We start from the raw sequence: 16,653 nt of genomic DNA on the forward strand, positions 1-16,653 counted from the left end.
TGGCTATAGATAGTTTTGTGTAATTCCACACAAGATTCAGTGACACAACATCCACACATTTAATGACATCCAATGCCTTTTTCCCCACATCATCTTCTAGAACAGCACATGAGAGATGGGCTCTTCCTCCAACATGAACAGGAAACGCATCACCAAAATAACACTGTAAATGGGAAGTCCTTCTGCCGAACTGGTCGGTAAAGTGTCATTCTCAAGTGGGGTGATGTATAGCAGGAACGGGCCATGTTTTCTGGCATTGCAATGTCTGGGTGCTGCGTCTCAAAGTGACAGGCATGATAGTAAGCAGCCCTAAAAGCAGACATTGTGCGTTCGGGGCCGCTCACCTGCACGTCTGCCATCAGGGCCACCAGCTGTGTCCATGCAGGTGCTGTGTCCTAATAAACTTCAGTGAGCCTGCTCATGCTATATGGGCATCATCGCCCATGTGATCAGGGCCTTATTGTGTTTCCTCCGCCTGGAGGAGATACATCGCTTGTAACCTGGTGGTATGAGCCTCAGTTCAGGATTCTTCTGTAGTCCTTCATCCCCTTCTTTAAGTCCTAACTCACTCTCCTGATTGTGAAACTCATTCATCTTGCCCCATACCCCCTCCCTCACCTCCCTCCTAGTTCCTTCCTCCTTATGGACAAAAAGAGGCCTGGGACCCACTCCTTTTTCAGTGCGTGTGGAAGGTTAGTACTGGGTAAGGGAGTCTTTTTGCAGGTTAGGTTTTTTGTGGCATTTCTTTTTATACCCAGTTAGCTCACAGACTGGGAGTTGGGTATAGGCCCAAAATCTGCACTCGGGGCCCCTGGGTAAGCCATTGTGCTGCTGTGTCAGCGGTTGTGTTGGACACCCAGGTAGGGCATGTCCACATCTGTCTGTACCTAGTGCAATAGAGGTTTAGATCAGACCATTGGCTGATCTGAATGACCATAATTGGCTGTCGTGAAAATATTAGCCAGTGGGGAACGGGCTTTAGACCTCAAAAGGGGTCTGAGAATAATAGGTCCAGCGTTTGTCTTCTGGCTGAGAGAAAACCAAACCTCTTTGTTTTATAGTTATGAGGCTAATTTTAACCTTGACTCTACAATATGGATGAGTTGCTAGAAGGGTTTGCCACTTCTTTTTTTTTTTTTTAAGTTACGTTCACGGCATGGCCTTGGAAGGTACTGGAACATGGGCCATTCCTTCAGAGCGCATGCTCCAGTGATGTCACTGACTGCATGCACTGGAAATGTCTCCTAAAGTCCTAAACTGTACAGGTTTAGGAGACATTTTCAATACCTATAGGTAAGCCTTATTTGCAGAGGAAGATTACTTCCTCTATAAAGGTTAACTGTTCAATTACCTGCTGCCTGGGTGTATCTGCCTGGTAGTACTCCCGCTGGGGCACGTTTAAAGCTGATTGTGGTGACCATGGTGAGGGCCTTCTTAGCAGGATTTAGGGTCTTCTTTCACTAGGGAATGGACAATGTAAGGACACTTATTTTTGCAAGAGTGGCTATGTGAGACTATATGCAGGTATCCTTGCTATATACCTGTACAGCAGCAGAGGTCTGCTTTACAGGATCTGCAGCGGTAATTGTTGTGCTTTTCATATACATTTGATGTTCCGCATGTGACACACATGGTTACTCTCTTGCCAGGACCCTGTGATTTATTCTTCCCATTGGTGTATTTAGGTTCTACTTACCTGTGCCTGTGGCCTTCAGGGGGGCTCCAGTCCATGGCTGTATGTTCTACCTGAGCCAAATAGTGGGCCCAGTAGATTTCTTAACTATCTTTTACATTATTTTACAGACTAAGGGGTTGATTTACTATAACTGGGGAGTGCAAAATCTGGTGAAGCTGTGCATGGTAACCAATCGGCTTCTAACATCAGCTTGTTCAATGAAGCTTTTGTTTTTAAAAAAAAAAAAAAAACTGGAAGCAAAATGGTTTCTATACAGAGCTGCACTTGATTTTGCACACACCAGTTTTAGTGAATCAACCCCTATATAGGGGCTTGTGTGTATCCTTAGCTGGTCAAGGCCTCAAGTCCTGTGTAACTTAGTACTAGGTTAGCCTGGAGCCAATATGTGTAGGTCTCCTGCATTTAGTTTTTATATCCCTCTCTTGAGTGGATCTTATACCTGGGGCCATCTGTAATATTCATGGTCTGCCCTTTGGGAAGAGAGCTTTCCAGCTTTTTTTTTTCCCCTTCCCTAATCTAGTAAGTTCTCTGTTATCCTCTGATGTGCTGACCTTGAAGACCATTTGGGAAATCCAGAGTTAGACTTGCTGGTCACTCTTTATTTCCAGGAGTCTTCCATGACAGCAGGATTCCCACCCTTGTGTTTTCTTTTTTCTTTTTGCTGTAGCTGCTTTGCTTCAAATTAGGTCCTTCGGTTCTCTTTTATAGCTGACCAGTTTGGCAGAGGGACTTCCTTAAAAGTGTGTTTTGGTGATGCTTTTTCTGTTGCTGGAGGAACCTATCTCTCTCATGTGCTTTTCCTGGAAGACTCCTGAAAATAGAATTTCTGCTAAATCTTACTCAAATCAGCTTATTTCCACATCTCAAGTGGAAGATCAGTTGTGTGTTGTCACTGAGTGTAACCAGGATATCGAATATTATCTCTCGGAATTGTACTTTATAAGGAAAGATTATTTGTGATTGGTGCTGGGCGCACGGGAGCGTCTACTGCCATAGTACTTGATGAGCCACTTTTGTAATTTGTTCAGCAAATCAGGATATTGGAACACAAGTCAGAGATACTCTTTGGAGTATAAGAATGTGTATTTAGCTGCCTCAGACTTTTCTCAGAGTAAAGGGAAACAAGAGATTGTTAAAGCAGTAGTAAGGTTCCAGATAAAATCCAAAATGTTAGGCCCCCGGGAGCTTTTTTTTTTCATAATGTGCAAATATGCACAGAATAGTTACACATTATGGTCCACTTACAAAGGAAAGCGATCTTCACCAGTGTTATGTCCATGTTCCCCACCATTGCCTGTGCTTCCATTTTCACCCATGCTTCTTCCAGGTTCATAGTGTTTGGACATCTTGATTGACCGGGATGAGGTAACACCGCACACAGGCGCGCTACTGCTGACCTCTTCTTAAAATGCTGATTGCCTAGCTATCATACGCTGAGTCAGGAACTAGTTTGCAGTTAAGAAGTTGTAATTTCACTGAGATTTGCTGCATGCTTGCTCCAGCAAAATAGATACTATTGCAGCCTAAATACAGGTCTCCTTAAAAAATGTAGCACATAGTTGAGCCCTAACATCACCTCCAACTTATTGGTACTCGTGCATTTTTTTTTTTATTTTATTCTTTAGCTTTATTACTTCAATGATTGCTAGATCTCTGTTCCTCACAGTGTGCCCATATAGTTAATTAATTTATATGATGGGAGGAATCAGGAATTTACAAGTCATCCATTTAGCTTTAGAGACTCCTTTTGGTTTGTCTTCTGTTCATAATGGACATGTGTGTGTATTAGGATGCAAAACTAAATGCAATAAAACACATTTTTTTTTCATTTAGAAAATATTGCATCTGTCCCAGATAGACCATAAATTAGAAAACTTCTTCACAAATCTATTACAAAATATGTACAATTAGTCAGTAGTTAGAATCAGTGTAGTAAAGGCCAATATAGTGATATCAAAGATAGTCATCTCAAACAAGTTTGTAATGTCACTCATTTCTAATAAAAAAGAAGACCTTCCACGGCCATGTGGAATGTCTGCTTTTTTGCCAGCCCCCTGCCCACTTCAACACAAATGGCTTTAAATACTTGCCCCGGCCTCAAATTGTTCCAGAAGGCATGGGTTCTGGCACAGCTAGAAGCTCGAAATCCCATGAGAATACACTTTGGCTGGAAGATATCATGACATTGCCTGTGCCTTCTCAAAGTGTTGGAGGCCAGGGTCGAGGAAAATAATATATTTTTTTGGAGGGGGGGGTGAATAGCTGTTTTACAAATGGGGCAGGGACTGACAAAAGAAAAAAGCAGACCATTTGCCATGGAAGATCTGCTTTAATTTATAGCCATGGAAGGTCTGCTTTAATATTTAGACACACACCAGTTTGGCCACTGGCCCTTCATTTATCAACGAAACAAAAGCCGTCTGTGTCACTTAAAGCAGCCAGACACTAAAAGCTCCTTGAGGCACATTGATAAATGTAGTACAGAACGGTTGTTTTTCCTGCTTCACTAGTTAAACTATTAACTCCAATATCTAATTTGTTTTTGGTTCTGGATATCAGTCATGCATTGAGGGAAACGCCCAACAGTTAAATTTGGTTTGCATCATTCAGCGTTGGCAGTCCCTCTGTCACCAGTAAGTGGTGCCCCATTGATTTTTCCCTCAGATTGATAATGGTAGAAAATGTAGAGGTTTTTTTTTCCATCTTGAAGGACACACAATATACATTTGACACCAAAGTTTGGCCAGTACCTGAGTTGTGGTCTCTCTTCTCCATGACTGTTCCAGATCCTAACATTATGTGCAAAGCTGTAAAAAAAAAAAAAAAAAAACCCTAGAAATGTTGCCTGTTTTGTGCTGTGACGCCATGTTAGCCGATCAGGTGAGGGATGTGTAAAGGCAGTCAACCAGCCTTTCCCATATTGAGTCTTGAATAGTATGAGCCATGTCCAAGACTTTCCAACAAGCTTTCAATAAAGACGTTAATTTTCATCTTGCTGCCTGCTATTAAACACTTAAGCAGCATTTTGAGTATTCCAGTGTAAACTAAAACTTTACCCCTGTTGTAGACCTTTTCATGTAGTAACACAGTGAGGTTCTCCTTCCCACATTTGTCCCTCATTCTTCCAAGAAACTTAAATTCGGATTTCTCTTGAAGTCCTACCTGCAGGTAAATTCAGATCCATGGTATGCCATGACCCAGTTAACTCACTGTTGCCAAACATGACTTGGCTTTTACTTGGTAATCAATGGGTCTTTTTAACATGGAGGAATTCTTGAAATAACTTTCATGTTTCATGGATCTCTTGTCAATTTCCATCTCTACAGCTCACAGCCTGGTGGTCTTTGGGAAGAATGTTCCTCAAATTGGTGGTATTTGTGGAAAAAATGCTTCCTAAATTGGTGGTCTTTGGGAAGAATGCTTCCCTTACAGATTGCTAAAAATATTATTGGTGGTTTATGATTATTTCTCTGAAAGTCAGAAATTGCTCTTTGTTCAAGGAACCCCCAGAAACGTCTGGAGGAACCCTAGGGTTCTACGGAACCCTGGTTGAGAGAGGCTGTCGTAAACATACTTCAGTTAAGGATTCTCGCTTTCTGTAGAAGAGTGCCAAAAGAGCAGAGTTAGGTGAAAATTGTGCGGAGTTTAGGTGTATTGCAGTTGCTTAGTTATACATGGGCTGTTTATCTTCTTGGCCAGCTCCATGGCAACTTTGTAGCCCAAATGGGCTGACAATTTGCTTTGGCGCATAGCTGGTTGAGATTGTCAAATTTTTCCATCTTTCATACAAAGTAGAAAACTTCCAATAACAATCACTACTGAAACCTACAATGGTGTCCCCACATTACCAGATTATTGCAAGCAAATCTTGATCTATCATATTGCTTGTCTAAATTAGACCTTAGCTTGCTAATAAAGAGCCAACAGGATTTCCATTTTTGATTCAGTGCATGATGGTAGGGAGTCACTCTTGCGTTATTACACAACAGAGGTTAAAGTTTAGTTAAGCCATGGCTTCATGCTTCTTGTCAGCAAAAACTAGAACTGACTGTGCTTGTAATGTACTAAACACAGTGAGTAGCACACAGCTTCCATAACTTGCTAATGGCACACTCCAGGCTGCAACAGTGATACTAAAAGGCGAAATAAATACAAAATAGAGTATCAGAGTGTTTTATCTGTAAAGAAAAATTAATAGGAATCCATAACATAAGAATGGCTCCTGAAGAGGACGTCTCCAGCTTGTCCAATCAACTGCTGGATAACGTGGCTCTCTAGACTGTCTCGGTCACAGCGGGCAGCAAGCAACATGACCAGCAAAGCACGAGATGGGCAAGGCCTTGGTTCTGTCTTTGTTTTGGGGGTAAATAGCTGTGTGGTTTTGAGTGATTGTACTGATTTTCTTTTGTCCCTTCTTAACATCAATCCAGTTCAATTCTGTAATGACCAACAAAGTAACTCATGGTATCGACAAAATTGTAACTTACAATACTTAATTTCCCGTCTGCTCTCCTAAGAATCCAACCTAACCGGAATGGTGGTTGTGGAAATGCATGGTGTTAATTCCGTTTTAATCTTTGCATGTATTTTGATTTTTGATTTTTTTTTTTTTACCTTTTGGTAAAAAAAAAAAGAGCATTTTCAGAAACTTGCCAGTGACAAATCCGTTTCTGAAAATGCTTGTGAAGATCTGTCATACTGTAATGTTTAGCAGGCAGTTGGGTTTATATATTGACAGTAAGAAGGACAATGGTATGCAGAAACCCCTAGCAAGCAATCGGAATACTTTCAGCAATTAATCGGTGGCGTTAGTAAAAAATTGATTGCTTGCCAAGGGTTACTTCACCCTGTTCTTAGCGCTATTATTTCAAAAGCTCAGGCTGCCATATGCGTTCCTGTCTGAGCATTCATGATAGCATACTGTTTAATAAATATAACCAAAGAAAGGATTGAGGTACAGCTCTAATCTAACCTCACTTTTGACTCTGGTTTTTCCTGTCTACACTAATCATATTGATAAATTTAATTTAATTTCCTTACTTGTATACTGGTGTCTGGTGGAAAAACAGATTTGCTGTACTTCACTCCTTTCTCAGGTGAGCTGTTGGCAGCTACATTACATGGCTTTTGCCCAGCCATCTTGACTCTTGCTGATGGTCTAAAGGCAATTTTATATCATAGGTGAATGATTTTGTCTTTTTGATGGTCCTAGATGGGTGAAAACGCTGAAACCAATGAAATGGTCAATGGATCCACAGAACAGAGAACAAGTTCGAAAGAATCCAGCCCTATTCCATCACCAACTGCTGACCGCAAGTCAAAATCAGGAATGCAGCCGCAGACTGCCGCCACGTTACCCGCCAAGACACAGGAAATTCCTTCTTCTCAGTTTGAAGGCGTCCTACATCGTAAACATGAATGGGAAACACACAACAAGAAAGCCTCAAACAGGTACATACTACTAGCTGGTCTCTTAGGCAAACGGCAAAGTTCATTAATGCATTTGTTTTTGATTGCAACTTGGATAAAAACAAAGTTGTAAATGTGTATGGGGGCATGTGATCACTCAAGACTAAATTACTAAGGCCCCTTTCACACTGCCTCGACTTGAAAGTCACACAATTATGCTGCGATTTCAGGGAATGTCTGTGTATACTTGAGGTCTATGGACCTCAACTCGCATCTACTTTGAAGTTGCACAGATATGAATGGTTATCATTGGGAATCATGGGGTACGACTTGTCATGCGACTCTGATGTCCAAAGCCGCAGGAAAAGTCGCACAAGTGTGAAAGGGACCTAAAGCTGGCTATACACGGTGCAAATTTCTTTCCTGCAACCACGTGTTGCAGGAAAGAAATTTGCATGATTCCCCCATCAACATAGACAGTGCTGACAGCGGAATCGGCAATTGTGGGGGCGGGCGGGGGAGAAGACAATTGCTGATTACCCTGTCAGCACTGTCTGTGTTGATGGGGGAATTTCTTTCCTGCAACCCATGATTGCAGGTGGGGGAAGCCGCCCCCACTGGGAGAAGACAGTAGCAGCTGCTTGAGATAATCAGAAGCAAATCTGGCAGGTTGGTTGTACCCAAGTTGATCGATCAACTTGGCACATTCCGCCTGCCCATTAACGGTTCGAACCTCGGCCGGTTTCTGCTGAACCGGTCCAGATTCGAACAGTGTATGGCCAGCCTTAGTTACACATACATAATATTATAGATGAAAAGGGTTTCTAATAAAGAAAACTGTAGAGGGTGTGCCACATCCCAAATGTACCAAGAAAGAGGAAAATACCCCCTAGGGTGGCACTTTAAGACATATATATTATAAAACAAGTTTGAACACACTTATTTGGTAAAGAGTTCTTGTTCCAAATTGTCAATTACCAAGCCAATTAGTAACCAGTCAGAATTGAACTTGTACTAGTCTAAATGAATCCTGATTGGTTGCTGTTAAAGTAGAATTTCGGGCAAAACCTACTCTTAAAAATGCTCCCTCCTACCACTTATTCTGACTAACCTGTGTAAGAAAGATCTGTATACTTATCTATATTCAGGCTGCTCCTGTCACATGATCCAGCTCCCATGTGTCAGCTGACGACAGCTGCAGGGAGAAGAGGTGTGTTCGCAAGCCGCACGTGCAGAGCCCGCCAGGAAGCCGGCACTACGGAGCACTACTCGCAATCGGTGAGACATTTCCCGATCTCTGCAGCCGTGGATTGGGAAATGTCTCACTGCTTGCGATTAGCTCTCCGCAGTGCCGACTTCCTGGCGGGCTCTGCACGTGCGGCTTGCGAACACGCCTGAGCTCATCCTTAACTCCAACAACAGCTGGTAATGCCTGGGAGTGGGGGCCTCACCCATAGGCTTCAATGGCCCATCCGTTGTGGTTCCTCCTCTCTCCTGCCCCTGCTGGTCGATACAGAAGAGCTGGATCACGTAAACAGACTGAAGCGGCCTGAAAATAGGTAAGCATACTGATTGATCTTACACAAGTTAGTCATAATAAGTGTTTTTGGGGGGGCATTTTAAAGTGTAGGTTTTTCCTGGAATTCCACTTTAGAAATGAAGATTTATATCTTAAAATACAACATATTACAGAAGATTGTTATGACATCACTTATCCTTAAAGCCAAAAATCCAGGCGTCTGTTTTTGCCTCTTGAGGTCCCTTCTAGCTATATTTTTTTTTAACTTGCCTTTTCTTTTATTTATTCTTACTGGTGACTTGCTAGATCCTTTTCCAGTCTTCTCCGGGCAGTGGGTGATTCTGGATGACAGAGGGCTTCTCTAAAATGATGACATTTGGTGGAAAGACCATGATGTCCTGCACTCTAAAGCCCCATACACACCCATATTAGATTTTCTGCAGATTTTTGTCTTCAGATTTACCAAAACCATATAATATGAGGTCAAACCTCAAGAGTTTCAATTTGTATGCAGACAGGCCCTTGCACTACATGGTTTTGGTAATTCTGAAGACAAAAATCTAATGGTGTGTATGAGGCCTAAATTCCTTACTCTTCCACGTTTAGTAATGCCAGCCATCAATAAACCCAAAAGCCTGAGGACATCTTGTGACTAAGAAGAAATACTGCCTGGGATATCTTTGGATTGCAGTCAGATCTTTAAAAAAAAAAAAAAAAAAGATCCCCTCCGGGGTGATATTAAAAACAATAGTTGGGCTTTATATTAAAAATATAATTTTTTCGTTCCTTTTATAAAAAATTTTGTATTCCATTGTGGCACCTTTGAATCTGTTTTGTCATAGCCATCCTAAATATAAAACCATACATGAGATATATACGGTATATATATAGATAGAGATATATATATATATATATATAGATAGAGATATATATATATATATATATATATATATATATATATATATATATATATATATATATATATATATATATATATAATTGTTTATTTTTGTTTTTTTAACATTCTCCAGGTTCCCTTGGAGGTTGGGTTGTGTTATTTGATTTGCTGATTTGTTTCCTGTAGGTCTTGGCATAATGTATACTGTGTGATAAACAATCAAGAAATTGGATTTTACAAAGACGCCAAAACTGCAGCTTCCGGTATTCCCTATCACAACGAGGTCCCGGTGAACCTGAAGGAAGCCCTCTGTGAAGTAGCCACTGACTACAAGAAGAAAAAGCATGTATTCAAGCTGAAGTAAGTGGCCTGCACTCCACCTCCTCTCTGTGTTCATTCCTCATATTTTTGTCTGTTAGGAATCTGAACAGCTTTCAGTAAATGAATATGCATAGTTGATACATATGTTACAATTTGAATAATTAAAATTGCTTGCTTTACATTTATTCATATCAGATGACACTACTGTCTGCTGGTCTTACATTCCAGGCTAGCTGGTAAACTAAAGGTTTAGGGCAGGGGTGTCAAAATCTATTTCACTGCGAGCCGCATTATCGTTGCCCTAAAAGGGTCGGTTGTATGTGTAAGATTATATAAATTTATCCAGGTCTTTTTTTTTTTCTCTCAGAGAATAGGTGCAGGAACTCAACCCCCCCCCCCCTTCACCCAACCGCATGACACGGTGGGTGTGGCCAAATTGCAATAACAGTGGGAGGATCTTAAAGGGGTAATACCAGGAGTGCGTTATATTATGTTGAGTTCAGGGGTGCCCTATGCGCAGATTGACGAGTTCAAGGGTGTGCTACATACAGAGTAAAAAGATCAGGGGTGTGCTTTCTACAGAGTTCGGGTGTTGCTATGTGCAGCGTTCGGGGGGGTGCGGGCTATGTGCAGAGTTCCCCCACCTCTGCTCCGCATCTCTCACTTGCAGGGAGATCATTGGTCAGCATTTGGTCACCTGAGCACCTCCTTTTGTCCCTGCCATGAGTGCAGGGCAGGCAGGGATCGGTGAGAGCTTCAGAGAGGAAAGCTGTCTATGCATACACAGAAGGCCTCTGTGTTTACAAGAGACGGTGGTGATTGAAGAGTGGAGGGCGAGAGCTGGAGGTGGTAGAACTCCCTTCCGCCATGTTCTGACTGAAAGCACTTGGTGCGAGGGCCACATAAAATGACCTGGCGGGCCGCATTTAGCCCCACGGGCCTTGTGTTTGACACATGTGGTTTAGGCTAATTCACCATTGGGTCCTTTCCACCATAGATCTGTCTCAAGCTAGAACTTATGGCTGCTTTCATGGTGAGCACTGGGAATAATGGCTGGCATTGCCTCTTCACAGGGCTACTGCGTAAGAGTCAGTACATTGTTCCAGGGCACCACTGCTGGCATCAGATTTAAAAAAAATTGTGTTGTGATCTCTGAGCTTTTTTTTGTATTATGCTGTGGAATCAGGTTAATGATCATTTATAGCCCTGTAAATGAACAGGTTGACCGTTATTTGATTGTAATGTTTGTTCTGTTTTATAATTACAGACTGAATGACGGTAATGAGTACCTCTTCCAAGCCAAAGATGATGTAAGTACCCCTCCTACACTACTGACCATTTCAAAGGGACGACCATTAGGGTTGTTTTATAAAATGTTTAGCAGACGGTGTGATTGCCCCCCAGCAATCGGTTGGCTATGCACTAAGTGAAATTCAATTAACGGGTTGTCTTGTCGGATCCGCTTCCCCTGACATCCGTCGATTGAAAAATATAAGAGCTGGGGAAAAATTGTCAGCCAAACAGTGCCTACATCCAGTCAGGTGCAAACACTGTCCAGGTATTTTTTTAAAGCTGACAGCACCAGCTGTCAGGGTACAGTAGCCACAACGGGAGATTCATCCATCCTTCCATCAGGCCTCAGAATGAAATTAAATCGATGGGCGTGTGGTTGGCTTAAGGTTGAACTATAGCCCTGTTATCAAAAACTGTGTGCAGGCAAGGCTCTGTATTGCATTCAATGTCTTTTCTGCAACAAAAGAAACCTAGCTGCCTGCTCGCAGTCGCCTTTTGTACTGTACACTGAGCTGTGTAATGACATAATATTGACTGGGAAGACACTTTAGCATGCCTTTAACCGCACTTTAAGGCGGAGTTCTGCCTTTTTTTTTTTTTTTTTAAGTCAGCAGCTACAAATACTGCAGCTGCTGACTTTTAAAATAAGGACACTTACCTGTCAAGGGTGCCAGCAATGTCGACAGCCGAAGCTGGAAAGATCACTGGTCCCTACTGTCTTCTGGGACCTGTGTGTCTCCCAGAAGACAGCGGGGGGCGGAGTAGGCGCCGTAAGTGGCATAGATACCCGCGGTTGGCTCGGCTATCTATGCCCAGAAGTGGGAGCAAAATACCTGTATTATACAGGTATCTGGTCCACCCCTCCCCCCTGAATGGTGCCAAATGTGACACCGGATGGGGGGGGAGGATGCCGAAAAGCGGAAATCCCTTTTTGTGGGTGGAACTCCGCTTTAAGGTCCCTTAAGTGCTCCTGCAGCTTTACGAATCAGGGCTAAGGACTGCTGATTCTACAACACATTTATGCCTTCGGAATGTATAATGGTGGTATTACTAATCTGGGCACCTTTTGGGATCAGATGGGCTTGGAGCCAGGGGAGTCTTTTTTTTTTTTTTTTTTTAATTTAGAGACCACTGCTGTGTGTGGCCATTTTTGGTGCTTCTCAGCAGTTTAGCGAGCAGTGAAATTGCCTGGCTATTTCTGTAATGAAGCCAAGATGGAGTGTTCTCTACCGTTAATGACTTTAAGCAGAGTGTGTGGTTTTATTCTGCCCAGTGGTTGGAAACAAGTGCCCTGCTCAATATGGGCAGCCTTCTTGGCATTGGTAAGTGTAGGGAAAACGGGTGTATAGGCGCTACAACCTTCCCACATAACGGCTCCGCTCGGTGCTCATACCTCGAGGTTGCCGACATCTCCAACATACCAGAATAAGGAAAGGGATGGTCAACAATCCGGGTGACATCCAAAAAATATTCAGTCTACGCGTTTCAGACGTTAGTCCGTAGTCATGCCCCATATCTTTCCTTTTACTCAAAAGTTTACTATGGTGTCTATAGTTCTATTGTACCTGCCCAGTAGTAATGAACTCAGGCATGTTCAGATCCTAATCTGAGCCCACCAGGAAGCTGTCACCTGTACTGGGCCAGTAATCTGTAGCCGGGGCATTCTCCATCACATATACAATGGGTGTATATGCATGTGGCTGTGTGTTGGGAATGCCTACAAGTAGTCCATAGGGGATGGCTTCCTGGTGCAGATGACGTGGGACTGAAGAAACTCATAAGCAGCTACTCCCTGCTACCACTCGAACTCCGGCACTCCATGCTTTTTTTCTGGAAGCAAAGAAAAAAGCCGCCACACACCGGATGAATCACATACTTCCACGTTCATTGCAGCACATCTACAAACATGACAATGACAGTCCCTGCCCCAGGAAATGCCCCCTTTTAATGCATTTCACCCAGTCAGGGCTTAATTGTAGAGATCCGCAGAAAATGGTAGCTTCCCGGTGGGTTTTGGACTGGAATCTTTCCATGCCTGAGCTCATCCCTACTGCCCAGCTACCTGCATATTTACTCTACAATTAATGGTGGTGGTGCCATTTTCTGCATTGGTTTTAGAACCCCACCCCCTTCTCATATGTGGTGCTTCTTGAGTAATAAAAGGCGTTGGATATGCCACCCTCTTGTACATGCCATACCAGTGATTCATAAAAATGAGGCTTTGATCCTTGTTGTGACAATACACGTGACATGTCTTCTATTCCGTAGGAGGAGATGAACACATGGATCCAGGTCATCACAAACGCAATCTCATCAGACAAAACCGAGGTGTCCCTGAGCACACAGAGCACTCCAGCATCCAGCCGCGCCCAAACTTTGCCAGCCAGCGTCACCGTCACCACCGAGTCCAGCCCCGGCAAGCGGGAGAAAGACAAAGAGAAGGACAAGGAGAAAAGATTCAGCCTGTTTGGAAAAAAGAAGTGAACTCCGACCTAAAAACAAAACAAAACAAAAAAATGATACAAACCACTGCACTTCTATACTATTTTTCTTTTTCTTTTCAGTGAAATGTCAGCATGCAAGCTCAGAACCAATACATTACTCTGTGCCTAATGTTCCCCCAATGTGATTCAAAGATAATAATAATTAAAAAAAAGATAAAAAAATTTAAAAAAACTTTATTTATAGAATGCTGATAAGACACATCTGACTTGAGGGACATTGGGCATCTATACAAGAGGGAGGACCATTCTTTTTTTTTTTTCTTTCCTTTTTTTCTTTCTGTGTTCCTTTTTTTTTTTTTTCCTAAGACATTGTAGATTAAAATCTAAATATTTAAACATTTTTCCTCAATTTTGTGAGGCTGTCTTGAAAACAACCCACACTCTAGAAACACTGATACGATGCAAGGCAGCGGTGCTTTTAGTAATTATAAAAACAGTCGATCTTCCGAGGTAAAAGAATACATTCAGACACCTTCATCACTACCGTGCACACAGGAGTGAGCACTGAATCTCTTTATTATAAAACAGCAGTGTACATAAATGTTAGGTAACTTATGGCCTTCAGCTATGGAGGAAGCACAAGTCCCAGCGTGCCTGCTAGGCACATTGGTTCTTGTAGTTCCTCTTCCGCTAGGAGTCCTCAGTTACCAGGTCAGATGCACAGGAGTATTTGATAACCAGAGTGCAGACACAATTCTTTTTTTGCCTGTAGAAGAATTGATGCCCCGAGCATCAACACAACATCACGTGTGTGACTTCCGAATGTTGGAGTTTGTTTTTTTTCCACTTGTGAAGAGGGGGTGGGGGGCTGTTTAGATATTGGCAGCCCAGAACTCGTTAACTTCCACGAGGAGGAGTCTGAGCTCCTAGACTGGTGCTTAGAATATCATCTGCCGTAAACGCAACTATGCCAACACCCAGTGCATTGCAGCATGGGCTGATTTCAGAAAAAGGCCCAGAACTTGCACAGCCCTGGAGGGGGAAGTTAATGAGCTTTGGGTTACAAATCGTTGAACGGCCCTCGGTGAGCACTAGGAAAGCGTTTGTTTCTTTCCTGGAGAACCTTGTTTTGGAAAGAATAGCAGTTTTAAATACTCTTGTAATTTAAAAAAAAAAAAAACAAAACAAAAAAAAAAAAAAACTTGTTTTTTTGTTTATATTTTTTCTGCTGAAATACACTATATTGTATGTTTCTGATTTAATTCTAGTACAAACTATAATGAGAACTAGCTGTATAATAAACTCTTTAAAGGAATCCTCAATGTTAAATGTACAAGTGAAATGAAGCATTTACTGGAACAAAAAAGTAATGTTACTCAACTGATTACTTGCTTGTCAGCTACAGCACTGTGTGTTATAATTTTTTGCTACATTATTTTGCTATTTGATACATAGTGTGCATTTCTCTGTCACTGTAACTATTGTAATGAAAATTTTGACATTTTACTGCACAATCAGAATGACATTTATTAGGAATAATCTCCTCTCAATGACTGGGCCTGTAGTCCTGGAAATGGCTTTCAGTTGAATGGAACTGTGCCGCTAGAGGCGGGGGGGCTGGTGGGCACTGAAGACCTCCGTCAGTTGGCGAAGGACGGCCTCTGACCTCCTTTCCTACCTTGTCTGTGCTCATCGGAGGGGGCCCGTCCTTCACCAGCTGCCGGAAGGGCTGAGGGCTGGCTTGGCCCCTGTTCTAGACTCTTACCTTATCTGTTAAATATATGCTATGTCATTAAATGCTTTTAAAAATGACAGTCACTGGAAGACGTCGGTTTCTTTCGTTGCTTGCTGTTTAGGCTCCAGTCTTCATTGTTATTTTTAGCACAAGAAGTACGAATAAATCGATCACTTTTTTTTTTTTTTTCTCTGATGAAAAGTGAAGGAAATGTGTGTGTTTGAGTGTACATGACGACAGCCCATATGCATCAAACCCATTATGAACGTGAGATTCCAGGGCAGCTTTTTTTATTTTTGTTTTTCTAGTTCTTTCAAGACCAATGTTAAAGTGGATGTAAACCCGAATTTTTTTTTTTTTTTTTTTTTTTTTTTTTATGTCATAATGTAGAGCAAGGGATATGCAATTAGTGTACCTCCAGCTGTTGCAGAACTACAAGTCCCATGAGGCATAGCAAGACTCTGAGAGCCACAAGCATGTCACCCAAAAGCAGAGGCATGATGGGACTTGTAGTTTTGCAACAGCTGGAGGTCCACTAATTGCATATCCCTGATGTAGAGTATAAGATTTCCTATCATTTGAGCCCAGTCTTGCCACAAAGAGTTAATCCAGCTCTGAGCAATCCTCTTTTATTGTTCAGTGAGATAAAACTTGACAAACAGAGAAAAACTTTATCAAATCCTCCCCCTTGCTGTGAGTGACAGGTGATTTACATATCTCGTGCACTAGCCTAAGACATGCATTATTTTTTAATTCCCACCCCCACTCCTTTCTTCAGCAGCTCTGCAAGGATTGGCTGTTCCACACCTCAGTATGATTTGGCATGCTGAAGTCATGTGGTTACTTTCCTGTCTTTTCACTGGATGTTAGAGATCATAGCAGAAGTTCAGTGTTAGAAATACACAGGAGAAAAATGCATATTGACAAGGGGAGTGTAGAGGTGGGCGGGGAGTCTACTGACATCATGACTCCACCCACCGAGCTCCAGACAACAGACCCGCCCACAGAATCTGCAGTTTTTCGGGTCTCATAACAGACAGAGGGGAGACATTTGACAGGTAAAGATACATGCAGGAGGCATGTATATCCTTATAGATAACCCCTATGGCAGTAGTTTAGAAAGGATGACATTGGGTTTACATCCACTTTAAGTATAAGGCAGGGGTAGGCAACCTCGGTCCTCCAGCTGTGGTGAAAACTACAAATCCCATCATGCCTCTGCCTCTAGGAGTCATGCCTGTGATTGTCAGGGTCTTGCAGTGTCTCTTGGGACTTGTAGTTTCAAAACAGCTGGAGGGCTGAGATTAGCCACCCCTGGTATAAGGCCTCGTGCACACA

General features: G+C 42.4%; 1 protein-coding gene across 5 annotated transcripts in view; it reads left to right on the forward strand.

Annotated features, from left to right (window-relative positions):
• Positions 1 to 15,394, forward strand: part of SPTBN1 (spectrin beta, non-erythrocytic 1) — a 298,156-nt gene extending 282,762 nt beyond the window's left edge. For all 5 annotated transcript variants that reach the window (XM_073628569.1, XM_073628572.1, XM_073628573.1 and 2 more), the window contains 4 exons: positions 6,909 to 7,147; positions 9,709 to 9,882; positions 11,111 to 11,153; positions 13,405 to 15,394. In XM_073628569.1, coding sequence (XP_073484670.1) covers positions 6,909 to 7,147; positions 9,709 to 9,882; positions 11,111 to 11,153; positions 13,405 to 13,620 — 672 coding nt within the window. In that variant the 3' untranslated portion in view covers positions 13,621 to 15,394. The remainder of the gene's footprint in view (positions 1 to 6,908; positions 7,148 to 9,708; positions 9,883 to 11,110; positions 11,154 to 13,404) is intronic.
• The last annotated feature ends 1,259 nt before the right edge of the window (positions 15,395 to 16,653 follow it).

The sequence above is a fragment of the Aquarana catesbeiana genome, linkage group LG04 (genome assembly GCF_042186555.1).
Source record: "Aquarana catesbeiana isolate 2022-GZ linkage group LG04, ASM4218655v1, whole genome shotgun sequence".
In the NCBI taxonomy this organism is placed as follows: domain Eukaryota; kingdom Metazoa; phylum Chordata; class Amphibia; order Anura; family Ranidae; genus Aquarana; species Aquarana catesbeiana.